The sequence below is a fragment of the Mastomys coucha genome, unplaced genomic scaffold (genome assembly GCF_008632895.1).
Source record: "Mastomys coucha isolate ucsf_1 unplaced genomic scaffold, UCSF_Mcou_1 pScaffold13, whole genome shotgun sequence".
NCBI classification, from domain to species: Eukaryota; Metazoa; Chordata; class Mammalia; order Rodentia; family Muridae; genus Mastomys; species Mastomys coucha.
In genome coordinates, this window is record NW_022196895.1 from 30,206,286 (window position 1) to 30,222,003 (window position 15,718).

The following is a 15,718-nucleotide window of genomic DNA, read 5'->3' on the forward strand; positions in this document are numbered from 1 at the left end:
TTACATGGCATAAAACAGTTACTACATAAGAACTTGTTTCTGTTTAGAATTTAACTTAGATAGCAATTTCCCTGGAGTGAAACTACGCTCAAAAATGTCCCTTCGCTCCTATGGAAGTCGGGAAGGATCTGTATCGAGCCGTTCAGGAGAATGCAGCCCTGTCCCCATGGGGTCATTCCCAAGAAGAGCGTTTGTAAACGGAAGCAGAGAAAGGACTGGATATTTAGAAGAGCTGGAAAAAGAAAGGTAACATTTGTTTCTCGTGCAGTAAGTACTGAGTATGCATGGGAGCTCCTTCTGCTGTCTTACAGTGTAAGAAACTGATACACCAATAGAGCATTTTCTTGTTTTAAACATACTAGGCTGGCCTGGAGCTCAGAAATACACCTGCCTTTGCCTCTCTGCCCCTCTGCCCCTCTGCCCCTCTGCCCCTCTGCCCCTCTGCCCCTCTGCGCCTCTGCGCCTCTGCGCCTCTGTCTCTGCCTCTGCCTCTGCCTCAAGTGCTGGAATTAAAGATGTGTACCACCACAACCTACTTGTTCTAAATATGTTAATGATTGTGTTTGCAATAATTCTAAAAGTAGAAAGAAGGAATTTTCTTGAAATTCTAAAGTCTTATATTTGATTACTTAGGTATTTTAAATATTCTACACATGGTGAAGCCTTGGTATAGTGGTGAGCATATCTGTACATTTAGTAAGACCCTAAATCACAATATCTATATCTAGTTAAATGTATCAATGACTTATAGTAGAATTCAGGTTATCTTTTGAATGAAATTCAGTAACTGCTAGGGATCCACTATAGAGAGCAGACTAGAAGTGAGCACAAGTGAGAGGAATGGTTCTTTATATGCCACGTTCCACATAGACAAAGCATTGCTTAGCCTTGCTCTATCTGAGCTGAGTTCTTGCAGTGAACAATTAATTCTCCTCTTAAGTTAGAATTTTCTCATCACACATGGCAGAATCATCAAGATATTTTCAAATATTTTAGGACTCAGTGCCAGGTGGCAACATTCTTCTGTAAAACACTGATATGGTACTTGTAAAAGCATAGTATTAAGATTACACATGAAAAAGCAAAGCCTGGAGGGCTGGAGAGATGGCTCAGCTCTTCCAGAGGTCCTGAGTTCAGTTCATAGCAACCACATGGTGGCTCACAACCATCTGCAATGGGATCAGTTGCACTCTTCTGGTGTGTCTGAAAACAGCTACAGTGTGCTCACATGCATGAAATAAATAAATAAATCTTGGAGTTGGGGAGAAACAGACCCTGGAAGGACAGTTTAGCTGTTAAGAACATTTGGTGCTTTTGCAAAGGACCCAGGTTCAGTTCCCAGCACTCACATGATGGCTTACAGCTGGCTGTAAACCTAGTTCCAGGGACTCAAACTCTTCTTCTGACCTCCATACGCATCATGCATATGATACACACACATGCAAACAGGTACACCCACATATGCATAAAATAAAAAAAATAAAATAAATGAAACTATACATAGGAAGTAGTGCAGCATCTCACTGGGAGACAAAGGCATTGTTATATTGGCTCGGGGTGAGGCCATCTGTAAAAGTCAGGCTGGCCACAAGGACTAGGAGGGTGTTGAGCTCTCCTTAATCCCTTACCTATGCCGGTCTTTATTTTTATCCAGGGCTACCCAAACACTGTCCTGATCCAAAAGGAGAATGCTCATGCCCATGGTCTAAATCGTCAAAGGCCATGTGACAGGCCAGACTTCCTAAGAACTTCCTTTGGTACTGATATTGTTAGTAGAGAGCTTTAGAGAAAAGAATTTTTAAAATGGATTTTACTGCAAGTGCTAGATTTCCTAACAGCTATTGGTAATGAAGGCTTGCAGTGGGCATGTTCCTTTTTTCTCAGCCTCTCTGACACTCAGGGGAAATGCTCTTGGCTCTTGCTGTGGTATCATTTATCTCTTGCCAGTTCCTACCCATTTATTTTCTCACAATTGAGGGTGCTTAGCTTTGAAATTATTTCTCAAGAAAAGTGATCTTAGCAAGAACAAAATCTTCTACGTCCATTTGTACTTGTTACAAATGTTCCCCAGGGAAATACCAAACAGAATTTTAAAAATAATGTATCATCAGAGAGGGGAGCATCATTGTATATAGCCAAATTCCAGATCATAATAGAAAGCTTTCACAGGTCTGATTACATGAAAATCCAGATTTTCCAAATAACAAAATTATCTTAAGTGAAAAAATTGATTTAAAAAGAAAAAGAATGCATATGCAGCCTAGTGAATAAGTTCTACCATTCCAAGTATAGAAGTCCTCTAAATGAGAAGCAAAGTTACAGAAAGGAGCAGTCACAAACTTGGGAAAGTGCTTAGTCTCATGCACATCAAAAGAAATCAGTTAAAGTCATGGTGATATCCTGGACGATTATAGATCTATACTCTAAAAGTTGTATCATATACTTAAACTTGTAAAAATTATAGTTTATACAGTTGGTACAACACGTTTGTAGGATACTAAGTTCAAATTCATGTACCCTCAAAATTTATCATGTGTGCATGCATGAACACGTATGGAATAAAGTACATAAAGACATTCACATGAAATATATAAATATATATCAAAATACTTAAAAGTCCCTAAGTGCTCCCCAGCAAAGAATTAGCCATAGTATTTCTCTTTTATGAGTTTATGAGTATTGTGAGGTATACAGAGTATTAGGCCACTACCAAGAAGTACATAGTATTTTGTTCTCATATGGAATAACCCCCAAGGTAGATGAAAAAACATGTATAGGACAACATATATACTAATAATCTAGTATCTGTTTTTAAGTGTACGTGTAATTATGCAAATCATTCTTTGCATTTTATAGAAAACCTCTGGAAACAACACAAGAAAATTATACTATTATGCTTAAGGAAAAGAGCCACACAGAACAATAGGAGCTTGTGCTTCTTAGTTCTATTGAGTTGTATCTCAGTAACTGTCTTCTATTATGTGTTTATGTTTATAATGGTCGGGTGTATAGTAGGACTGGTTCCTAGGGAATTTCATAAATTCATCTTGAGATTCCAAGCTTTAAGTCTCTCTGCCTCAGAGTAACGCCCTCTGGCTGTGAATGTGATGTGTTTATTCACAGTGTTGTTGTGCAGCGGCCTACCTCAGCACAGCCTACTTCAGATGCAGCCCCAGGCTTCTCTTCCCCAGCATCAGTGCAGCTGGTCCTAACTCCCTTAAGTGTAGTGTTTCTTCTTTTACTGGCTTTGAGTTCTGTTCTATCCACATCTTTCACTTACTTCCTAGACTGTATGAAAGAGCCAGCCCTTGGTTGAAGCAGAACTGGTCAGTATCTTAGCAGGGAAGGAGCACACTTGACACTCAGAAGTCAGTGTTATAATACCCGAGTCCTGCTATAAAACCCAAGCCAGTGCGTTCTTACTAGGTCATTATTGTTTACAGCAACGCTGCTGAGAGCTACCAGGCGTATGTATTAGCTTGTGTAAATTTACCTTTCTTTTAACCAGATCATTACTCCTTGCTGATCTTGACAAAGAAGAAAAGGAAAAGGACTGGTATTATGCTCAACTTCAGAACCTCACAAAAAGAATAGATAGCCTGCCTTTAACTGAAAATGTAAGTAACTTGGCAGTGCAGCTTTTAGACTTGGTAACTTGACCTTTAAAACTACTCAGATTATCCAGGAAGAATTCAAAATGACTGAATTTGTAATGATTTATAAAACGTAATGTGTCTTAATCAGCTGTTAACCTAAATATGTAATGGTTAATGAGTATCTTTGTTGTTGTTGTTCTTGCTTTGGTTTGTTTGTTTGTTTTCTTGGGGTTTTGCTTCTGTTTCTGACACAGAATCTGATGTATCCTGGGCTGACTTCAGACTTGTTATATAGTTTAAGAGGACCTGATCCTCCCAAATACTGGGATGATAGGCCTTCTTTACCATACCAGCTTGTTCATTAATTTTTAATAGAAGAAAAAAATTATTGTATACCAACAGATACATATTTTAATCCCACAAGAGTTTGAATCTGAATTCCACTTAAACAACTATATTTTTAATTTGTAGAAACATTATACTATCTGCTTGCAGTTTCTGTACAATGCAGGGATGATGCCAGATGGTTTTTACAACTAAAATATCCTTGAAGATAATTTGAATCTTATTCTTTGTAGTATAAATACCAATAGCTACAGTCACAGATCCTCCTGTGTTTGTAAACTTTATGCTCCTTTAGCAAATACACTTAGGTTTAAATTGTTTAAGTCTCAGGAATACACCTAATTGCAGGAGAAAACTAACTTTTACAAGTTGCCCCCTGACTTCTACATTCATGTTACGCGTGCACGTGGCTCTGAATTAACTCAGAGCACCTCATAAACTGGATGTATGATATGTGCCTGTGACAGCTATGTCCAGAGCACTCCAGAGAGAGGCATGGCTGAGACAGTGGGGGGAAGAAGGAAAGACACACATGGACACGGGAGCACACATGCACACACAGACCCTGGATGCTCAGTGTGCTTATATAAGTGTTAAATAAGGAGGTGAAGTTATTGCATACAGACAAACAAGGAAGCAGGTTTAGCTCATCTCAGTAGGAACAGTAGTCTCTGTGTAAGGGAGCTGGCTTCAAGCCATAAACATCAGGCTAGAGGGAGAAAGCTATGGTGGGCATTATCTATACATACCATCAGAATTCACACACAGAATAGGAGAAAAGGCTGTGCCATTTCCCATGGGTCTGAGGCTACAGGGTCCGTGGCATCGGTTTGCCCATGTTATCAACACACATTAACTCTGGCCTCACTTACTCAGGCCTCCCTCTGCTTCCCACATGGACTCTTAGCACTCAGGAATTTGAAGAGAGGTATCAGAAATTCAAAGTCTCACAGCTAGGACCTGAACTGCTCTTCAGAGGGTCTGAGTTTAATTCCCAGCACCCACATGGAAATGCACTGTCATCTGTAAGTTCAATTTCAGGGGATCCAATGCCCTCTTCTGACCTTTGTGGACATCAAGCACTCACATGGAGTGCATATATATATACACGTGCAGGCAAAATACTCATACACGAAAAATAAAAATAAGTTTATTTTGAAAATTGACGCCAGTGTGAGATGTATGAGGTCCTGTCTAAAAGTAAGAGAAAAACGAAAACTTACAAAATAAGTTAATAATCTCAAGGCTATATGTTCATCAATATTCCATAAAATATTTAAAAGAGACAATAAGACAGGCATGTATGGGTTATCCAGGAGGCTGACCCTGAGGGTAGTGGTGAGTCCAGGGCCAGCCTGGGCTGCAGGAAGGTGCTTTCTCAGTATAACTTTCATTCTTAGCTTAGATTTTCACTTTCTTATAGTAGTTTTGTGAGAACATAGTAGGCAAAAAGTGAAGATAGAAGGAAGAAAAGCCTTCCAGAATATAGTTACCTGGGTTTCCTGAGGGCAGGAGCTAAAACTCAAGGCTTAAAGTGCTCACTTCCCTTGGTATATATTACAACTCAAGAGCATGGGCCAGTACCAGAGTATCAAAAGTAAAGATCATTTGTCAAATAAATTTATTATTTGCTATTTATTAAGTAACCATGTTTGATAGAATACACAAAAATACACAATCATCCAGGGCCATTAATAACATTAATAAATTTAAACCTGCTTATATTTTGTAGTCACTCACTACACTTTGCCTTCTGATTGGGAAAACAAGTTAACAAGCATCTCCACATGGAAGTATTTATCTGCATATCAGAAGATCATAGCAATTACCAGCTCTACACCATATTGTTATAACATGCTGTATTACATTCAGCATTTTTATTTTTGTGGAGTGGTTGGGAAATAGAGGGCAAATGGAAGAAATAATAATACAGGCTCAAAGAGAACGAACATGGAGGGAGCATGGTGCTGCTTGTCTTTAGTCCCAAAGCCCAGCACTTAGCAGACAGGTAGGCAGGTTCTGTGAGGTGAGCTTCAGGCTTCAGGCTGCTTAGTGGAGTCCTGTCTCTAGATAGATAAACAGCATGCAGGCTGTTTCTAACTTTGGTGAGCCTACAAGAGTGCATATGCATATGTTTTGTTTAAAGGCAACTTAAAATGATAACAGTGGAGTCCTTGGGCCCAGCCTGCCAGGAGCAGTTTCCTACAAGAGTGTGAGGAGTGTAAGAAGCATGCCCTCATCCTCTCCATGGCTCCTGGGGTGTGCCTGGCAGTGCCCTCAGTGTGAGCATCAGTTAACACCCACTGAAGTACATTTGTATTTCACCTTCCCCTCACTTTTAGATTTTTTACAGAAGTCAGTGTGATTTTTGTCTGGCTTAATAATTTTTTAAATTTTTTTTTATAATTTTATTTTTTTCTAAGATTTATATTTATGTATATCTGTGAGGTTGCCAGATCCACTGGAACTGGATTTACAGTTGTAAACTGCCATGTGGGTGCTGGGAATTGAACCTCAGTCATCAGAAAGAGCAGTCAGTGCTCTAACCCACTGGGCCAACTTTCCAGGGCCAGTGTTTAATATATAGATGTTTTTCTTAACTCCATTTTCTTCATATGGCAAATGGATTTTTTCCCTCTGTTTAGCCTGTACACATAAGGCAGTTATCCTTAGTTAAATCAGAAGATTAAGGGCAATGAACACCTGTTAGCTTTTTACTCCTTCCCATGTTGTCTGTGTTAATATAGTAGGTTTTTTGTTTGTTTGTTTGAGTTAGAATCTCATGTGGCCCAGTTCTCCTCAACTCTCAGTGTAGCCAAGAATGACCTTGAACTCCTGATCCTCTTGCCTCCACTTTCTAAGTGCTGGGACTGCAGGCACGTGCCAACACACCTAGCTTTATGTGGCATAGGTTGGGTAAGCACTCTACCAACTGAGCTATATCTGCTATCCAAAATACTAGTTTTAATAATTAGAAATAGTTCCTTAGGGCTTAGTGGTACTGGACTTGCCTAGAGTGTTCTGGTTGATTCCTAGTACCACAAAAATTAATTAGGTGGCCCTTTAACAGATAAAAAAATCCATTAGGGGACAGATGTTCTGCTCACCCTAACTGGACCAATTACATATTTTCAACAACACAGTCTAAGCTTTCACTTTGGGCCATTCCATATGTAGTCAGGAACCCCAGCTAATGCCCACACTCATGGTTTTGGATTCTTTGGATTTCTCAAAGATAGATTTCTCAAGTATGGTGACTTTCATAGGTATTTACTCAATTTCTTAATTGATATTTATGTGCTTTTTGGTTTTACTATTAAACTGAGAAATTAATATGCTATTTGTGGTCTTAGTTTTCCTTACAGACAGACATGACAAGACGGCAGCTAGAATATGAAGCGAGGCAAATCAGGGCTGCAATGGAGGAGCAGCTTGGCACCTGCCAGGACATGGAGAAGCGCGCACAGGTAACTGGCGGATTCTCACACTGCACACATTGCAGCTCTGCTAATGTTTCTGTTCCTACATTTCTTGTGAGACGAGGTGTACTTGAGTGCTGGAGCACTAACCTCTCTTACACAAGGCCATCAGTCCAGTCTCCAGCACCATCAAGGAAAAGCATTCAGAGTCTGTCTTACATTGGCACTATTTCAGGATAACAATTTCTCGTGGCTGTTGGGTATTATAACCAGTACTGATATAATTCTGCCTCTGTTCTGACACTTGAGTATTAATCTTTCTGTATAGAGTTACAGGGAAGAAATATTGATTCTCCCACAGCTGATAACTAGCTTGAGTTCCTTTGAGATTGCTGTTCCTTGCAATCTATATTTATGTAGCAGCATTCAGAAGTTTTTTCAAAAAATAAAATAGAGCAACAGCTCATGTTCGAGACACAAGAGAATGACTGGCTTTGATTACAGAGCACTTCCTTGTGCACAGCTGTGTGTGGCTAGGGTGGCCTGTGGAGTATAGAAGCCCTATAGCCCTGTAGAAGACAGGTGTAATTACTACCTGGCCTTGCGTTAAAGTGAGCATGGGGAATTTTTAATTTTCATTTCTCTAAAAAACTTATTGGAAATATATTTAAAAGACATACTGGAAATATATTTAAAGATTTCATTTAAATAAGGACAAACTACTATTTGTATGGTGGTATTCTGTAAAGTGGGTTTTCTTATTTCTAATTTTAAGGTTTTTTATATAATGTATTCCCCTCCTTTATCTCCAAGATCCATTTCATATTCTCTCTTAAAGCCAAAACAAAACCATAAAGGAAAAAGAAAACTGTGGAGCCTGTTCCGCGGGGTCCAACTAGTTCACTCCTGAGCACGCGGCATGTCCTAGGGTGTGGCCTGTTCCAGTTCTCTATGGAAGAACACTGTTCTGCTCTCTCCCGGCAGCTACAGTTATAAATAGCTTCTTGGTTAGGGGTGGGATTTATGTTAGAATACGATTATAACTAGCATTGGTGGTACACATCTTCAATCCCAGCACTTTGGAGGCAGAAGCAAGTGGATCTCTGAGTGTAGACCAGCCTGGTCTACAGAGTGAGTTTCAGAGCAGCAAACTTTACACAAAGAAACCCTGTCTTGAAAAATTAATAAAAAAATTATATCTAAGGTAATATTTAAGACCATAACATGACACATTTTATAGTTTTATAATTGGGATAAGTTTATGTGCACATATACATCATATATCTATTTGTGTATCTGTTATCAAACTATAATTAGTAATTTGATTGAAATAAATGTAATTGAAAATATTCATAAACATATCTGAGTAGAAAATTTTTTAAGCTGAGATTATAAATTATAAGGCTGATGAATTTTACTATATTAAAATTAAGAATTTATCTTCATTAGGGACCATCAGGGTAGTCATAGACTAAGGAAGATGGCTGTTATTAGAACTAAGTATTAAAATCAAGAGCCTCTAACAAGTTTCCAAAAATATATTCTGTTTACATTTAGATTTTAATTTGAGATTTTTGTTCATTTATTTTTTTAAATATCAAGCAGACTTGTTTTCACTCCCCCATAAAAAGTCTATGAGAAATATTCATTGGCTTTATATAAATTTGCATTCTTAGAATGTAACTATGAGTTATGCTTTTTGTTCCTAGGTTTGTTTTGTTTGTTTGTTTGTTTTGGGGGGGTTGTTTTTAGAGATCCTAAGAACGTTATGAAATAGTAGACATTAAAATTCTTAGTATACACAATGTAAGTGGATAGATCTAGGGGTTCTGAGGGGAATCCCAGAAGAGAGATGGACTTGACTTCTTTCTTGGCCATTTTGTTACCTGGATATGGCATATTTCATTTTGGTTGCTAAGATTAACATTTTAGGAAATTTAATTTTATATCTTGAGTAACACACACATTTTCCACTTGGTAATAATCATGTGAAAATTAAGTTTCAAAACCACAAACAAGATGAAAAAATATCAGCTGGAAGGGCTAGCCTTCAGTGACTTCAGTGCAAAATGGTGTCTCCTTTGTAAGGATGGAACAGAAATGGTGGTGGCAGAAGTGGTGGCCCCAAGAGTACACTGGAGCTAGCACAATGCAGGAGTCATAGAGAATCAGTTTCCACACTTGAGGACATCTACAGGATATGCAACTCTTAGCTGCTAGAAGGATGCTAACCCCACCCCAACACCAACCCCCCGGCACAGTCTAAGTGGGCTTTATTTTGTATAGTTGTAAATGTTCTGGATTTATCTCATAGACCTCAAGTACTACACATGATGCTATGTTTTGCTTGTTTATAATATGTAACTTGTACCATAATGAGAGTTAAAAGGTGAGTATGCAAATGGTTATAACATATCTGAGAATCATTTTCTGTACTGTACAGTGAATGCCTACAAATGAGTGAGAATAGAAAGAAGACACCAAAATAGTAAGATGTAGTCCAGCCTCCCTGTGTACACACCCTTGTAACCTAGCACTCAGGAGGCCAGAGCAGGAAGAGTTGGAGGCCAGCCTGATCTACATGTTGATCCCTTTCTCAAAAAGAGGGGCTTGGCTGTGGATAGCTCCACCTCAAAACAAATTCAGTCATCAACTAGTAGTTGTGAACAGTGTTGGCACTTAGTCTTAATATAAAAGAACTAAAATTAATAGAAGACAATGTAAAGCATTTGAGTCCTTAAGGTAAAGTGGAAACTCAAAAGCAATGAAAGTCGTTTTCATAAAACTTAAAGCACCTGTCGTACAAAAATGGAAAGGAAAGATATTTTAACAGTATAAAGTAAAACAGTTAAAATCCCTAAAATGTAAGAGGATTAATCCTGAAGATTAATTCTTAAAAACTGTCCTGTTTTGAAATGGATAAAGGATTGGCCAGCAGACGTCCAGTACAACATGGAGAGATAACTGGTAAATAATTCAAGGGAATTTAAAGCAAAATTCATTTCTGCTTCTGCCTTTGTGAAGTTCATCTCTGCTACTAGTTTGGTTATTTACTTACCTTCCTTTTTCCATGACATCTGTTTCCTCAGCATGTTAGTAAAGGCGGGGAATGCCCATCAGGTTGTAACTGAGCCTACTTCTGGGCCAGTGTGGTGTACACACCTTTAATTCCAGGCCTGGGGAGGCAGAGGCAGGTCCATCTCTTGAGTTTTGGGCCAGCCAGGACTGCATAAGATCATCTCCAAAAACAAAAGCAGAAAGCAATGACAGATAATGTGTTTCAGTGGACATGTCTTTCAGTAGTTCCTTCATAGTATGAATGTAGAATTGTACCATCTTTGTGGTCCTTATATTGCAAATAAAAGTAATGTTCATTTGGAAAGCAGAAGACAGAAACACAGTTCTAGGCTACCCTCAACCACCCAGCAAGTTCTAGACAAAGTGGGCTAGACAAAGAGACCGGGGGTGTGCTAGGGAGCAGGGAAGCAATCTGATGTAAAGTGAATAAATTAAAAAATATACATGAGCAAATATGGAGACAGTGTGGAGCAGAGACTGAAAGAAAGGCCATTCATAGACTGTCCCACCTGGGGATCCATCCCATATACAGTCACTAAATGCAGACACTATTATAGATGCCAAGAAGTGCATGCTGACGGGAGCCTGATATAGCAGTCTCCTGAGAGGCTTTGCCAGAGCCTGACATATACAGAGGCGGATGCTGACAGCCAACCATTGAACTGATCACAGGGTCCCCAATGGAGGAGTTAGAGAAAGAACTAAAGGAGCTGAAGGGGTTTGCAACCCCATAGGAAGAACGACAATCTCTACCAACCAGAGGTCCCAGAGTCTAAACTACCAACCAAGGAGTACACGTGGAGGGACCCTGGCTCCAGCCACATATGTAGCAGAGGATGGCCTTGTCAGGCATCAATGAGAGAGGCCCTTGGCCATGAGGGGCTTGGTGCCACATTGTTGGGGAATGCAAGGGTGGGGAGGTGGGAGTGGGTAGGTTGGAGGGGAAGCACCCTCATAGAAGCAAGAGGATGAGGGGATGGGATAGAGACTTCCTGGGGGGGGGGGGGGGGGGGGGGATTGGGAAAGGTGTGGAGGTCCGGCCAGAGGAGCCCACAGTATCGTGGGCGGTCTCGGACTGGAGATTATTGAGAACCTGTGGAAATAAACGGGTGGGAGAGAGAAAGAGAGGACACCAAGAAAACTTTATCAAGGTGTACTTTACTTTGGGTGCAGAGTGTTTTTATAGTAAGGCAAAAAACCCGAAACCAACAACAATCAAACTTTTAACATAAACATGAGATCAGAGGAAGGGACTTCAAAGGCAATTCCAACAGAGGTGAGCTGGTTGTCAGCAGTCTTTGATCTCCACAGGTGGCATTCTTTCGAAACTGTCCGGGCTGAGGGGAGGGAGTCCACAGAAAGGGGATAACATTTGAAATGTAAATAAATAAAATATCCAATAAAAAAATGACTAAGCATAAAAAAAAAATACACCCATGTCAGGCAACTCCAGGGGTATCCACACATGAATATGTACACAACACATAAAAATAAATGAGTATCTGACTTGTTCTCTTCTTCTGTTTCAGCGAAGAATAGCCAGGATTCAGCAAATAGAGAAGGACATACTTCGTGTACGGCAGCTTTTACAGTCCCAAGCAGCTGAAGCGGAGGTTAGTAGAGTCCCCTTTTGTTACAAGTCATGGAAGTAGCTCTCCCAGGAAAAGAAAATGTGTGTAGTAAATGTGGCATCATTGAGATATGAACCTTTTAGAGAGTAAAGTTTTGTTTTGTTTTGTTTTTAATTTTTTTTAATATGCATTGGTGTTTTGCCTGCAGGTTCCCCCTTGAGCTAGAGTTACAAACAGTTGTGAGCTGCCATATGGGTGCTGGGAATTGAACCCAGATCTCTCCAGCCCTAAAACATTTTATACTTTTCAGCAACTAAAATTTAGTCTTTAGCATAAACTGTCAATTTGTATAATCAAATCACCATTTGAGCTATCATTCATTACCCTTCAAGTGGGCTTTTTCTTATATGTAATCCATAATAAGAAAATTGATCAGACATATTTATTTGTGGTTATCCCACAGTCCTTACTGAAATGATAGTAAAAGCATTAAATGAAAAGAGTCACAAATACCAGGGAAAATGACAGGAGTAAAAATGGAGGCTCTGGGAAAAAAGTTCAGTAGACTTAAGTGTTACAGCATATTGTAGGGAAGGAAGGCCGCGGCAGGGCTCAGCACGGCAGGAGCCCTAAGGATTCCCGACTGCTTATGTAGGTCACCTGTGAGTGCTTATTAAAAGGGACTGCAATGAGGTTAGGTGACAACCTGCTTAGAACCAGGTTGGGGGGGTGGCTTAGCAGTTAGAGCATTGACTGCACTTCTAGAAGAACCAGGTCCAGCACCTGCATGGTAGCTCATAACTATCTGTAACTCCATTTCTATAGGGTCTAGTGCCCTCTCCTATCCTCCATGGGTAGCATACATATGTACATGAAGCAACACCTATACAATAAAAATAAATGCAATCAAAGAAGTAAATGAGCCCCTGAAATTGTCCCAGTTTTTCAGCACAACTGCTGCTGTTTCTCTTTTCAGCCCTAACAAAATAAGTTGTCCCCACACACTACCTCCCCCCAGAAAAGGATCTGGATTTTTGAATAGATTACAGTAAACTAGTGTAATTAATTAAAGCTGGAGATAATGTATAAAGAGCTGAATTAGTTGGAAATTACTCAGTGATGAGATGCATGCTGTCCTCTGGCCTTGTCATCTCTAGAAAGCTTCTCTAAGAAACACAGCTAAGGAAAGCTTAACCAAGAAAAAGTCTAAGGAGTTAGCAACAAACCAGACCATCTAGTCCATTCTGAGGTCACTGTAGCTGGAAAACTTCATTTAATTTTTCTGTAGCTAGCCCACTCTTCAGTCTGAGTGGACACTAATGACTGCTAGGCATTTTAGTAATGTTCTGGTAAGAAAGATCATAGAAGTAGAGTCTCTTGTTGCAGGTAGAAGGAAGAGCCCCGCACTACAGCAAAAGCAGGGTGTGACTGTACGTGCATGCCTGAACCTCAGTGTTTGGGAGGCAGAGCAGGAGGCCAGCCTGGGGTACATGATCCTGTTTCAGTCATTCACTCAGGAGAATGTTTTTTTTTAAAAGATCTCATGAGAATTAAAACAAATTTAAAAGCACAGTTGAAAACTAAAAGTTTTTTTTTTATATAAAGTAGAACAAGACAATGAAACACAAAATATAATAGTAGTCAGACAGGGAGCTTGCTGGCCTGAGCTCAATGCCGCAGCCAAGGACCCACGGTAGTGAAAAGAGAGAACCAGTTTTCTTCAGTTTTTCTCTGGGCTTCATAGTCATGAATATGGGAACGTACACACAGACTAAACAAGTAATAAATAAAATATAGGTTGTTTTTAAAGGAAAACCCTAAAGCCTAGAAAAGGAAGAGAAATTCCACACAACAAAATATAAAGTGAGTTCCTTTAGATTTCTCAACAGCCAACCTAGGAACCCAGGAACAAGACTTTTTGTTTGTTGTTTTTTTTTTAAAGTAAGAATATTTTCAGTTCCTTTAACACCAGTTATTTCAACTCATTCTTTGTCACTGCAGTTCAGTTCAGTCACCTCAAGTTGGCATTAGAACCCACACGCAAGACTGTTCCCATTTCATACATTTAACAACAGGATTTGGATGTGCCCACCTATAATTGTTTCTGCCTGGCTAGGAATCCCACTGAAGTGGATGTATTGCAGACCTTTGCCATCCTGACACTACCCGACCCCACACGACAAAAGCCACATCCTTTATCCTTTAAGTGCCCCAGCTATACGCTTCCTGTCAGCTATGATAAATACCGTGGGGGAGAAGTCACAACAGCAGGAGCCAAGAACAGTGTACACTGTTTATGTGACTAGCTTTCTCCTTTTATACAGGCTAGGATCCCAGCCCAGGAAATGAGGTCATCCATGGGGGCAGGTGTTCCCAGAGGCCTGACTCCTTGGGGACTCTAGATCTCAAATGAGAATTGAGGTCATTATCACACCAGTAACGTTACAATTGTTGTGATCCAGGCCTTTCCAAACATCCAGAATGCTCAGGATTCACTAAAAGCTCTAACTTAAGTGATTCTACTTTTATTATAAGGGGACACGACAAAAGCCAAATGGGAGACAGATTGCAAAGTCCAAAGGTGAGGTGAGGTGGTGTGGCAGGTGAAAATATCGAGTGTTCTCCTCTTGGATCTTGGTTTGTAATCCTTCATTTTCCATCTGGGTTGCAAATTTATGGGTTTTGATTTGTATTTAGGATGTAAAATGATGTGCCTGAAAATACTTGGCAGTTCCTCAAAGCATTAAATGTAAAATTGCCGCATAATCCAACTGTTCTAGTCTCAGGTATCTAGTAGAAAGCAGTCACATGATGATTCTTAACTCTGCTGTTCATTCAGCCTTATTCATTGTAGCCCAAAAGGAAAGATAGTACAAATGTGACAGTGTCATGCTGCACTTAAAGTTGGCTACTACAAGTAAAATGTGGATGACCTTTGAAAACTCGTTAAGAAAAGTAAACCACATAACTCCATTTATAGACTGGGGAAATGGCCTAGTGGATAAAGCGCTTGCTGTGCAGTGTGAGGACCAGAGTTAGGACACCCAGAGCCTGCAAGCTCGCTAGCTACACCAGCTAAACTCTGAGCTCTGCAATCACACACTTTTAATTAAATGTCTAGAAAAAATTTATTTTAAAAATACAACTCAAGCATGGTAGGTAGAGGGAATTGAGAGTTACAGGGCTGGCCTGTAACCTGTAGAGAGACGTCTCTCCCTAACAAAAACTCTCAGAGAACAGAACAAAGTAGATGAACCTGGTACAGTGAGTGGATGTTGCCTGGTGCACTGAGTGGAAATGTGATGAACTGCAAACAGGTGGATGAGAACTTACTGTAATGGTTCAAATATTCTAAAACTAGATTATGCTGATGATTGGTAAATTTATCAAAAATCATTAAATTGAACACCTAATGGTTATATTTTGTGGCACTCAACTGCTTAAACAAAACTGCTTTTATTTATTTCATAAACCAGTAATGCACTCTTATTACCCAGAACTCAGAAGGCAGAGGCAGGGGGATTAGTAGTTCAAGGCTTATCTCAGCTACATAGCAAACATTTTCATTCCAACATGAAAGACTGGGAGGATAGCAAGGACAGATGAAACCAAAGCAAGTGAGAACCACAGCACGGCAGATCCAGGTGCTGCCCGCCTCTCTAGTTCTGCCCACTGTGGCACATGCAGCCTCTCTGTTAGGTGGCTTCTA

General features: G+C 39.9%; 1 protein-coding gene across 15 annotated transcripts in view; it reads left to right on the plus strand.

Moving 5' to 3' along the window:
• Apc (APC regulator of WNT signaling pathway) overlaps window positions 1-15,718 on the plus strand; it is a 93,095-nt gene that overhangs the window by 44,568 nt on the left and 32,809 nt on the right. For all 15 annotated transcript variants that reach the window (XM_031365279.1, XM_031365274.1, XM_031365278.1 and 12 more), the window contains 4 exons: window positions 48-246; window positions 3,509-3,617; window positions 7,295-7,408; window positions 11,968-12,051. In XM_031365279.1, coding sequence (XP_031221139.1) covers window positions 48-246; window positions 3,509-3,617; window positions 7,295-7,408; window positions 11,968-12,051 — 506 coding nt within the window. The remainder of the gene's footprint in view (window positions 1-47; window positions 247-3,508; window positions 3,618-7,294; window positions 7,409-11,967; window positions 12,052-15,718) is intronic.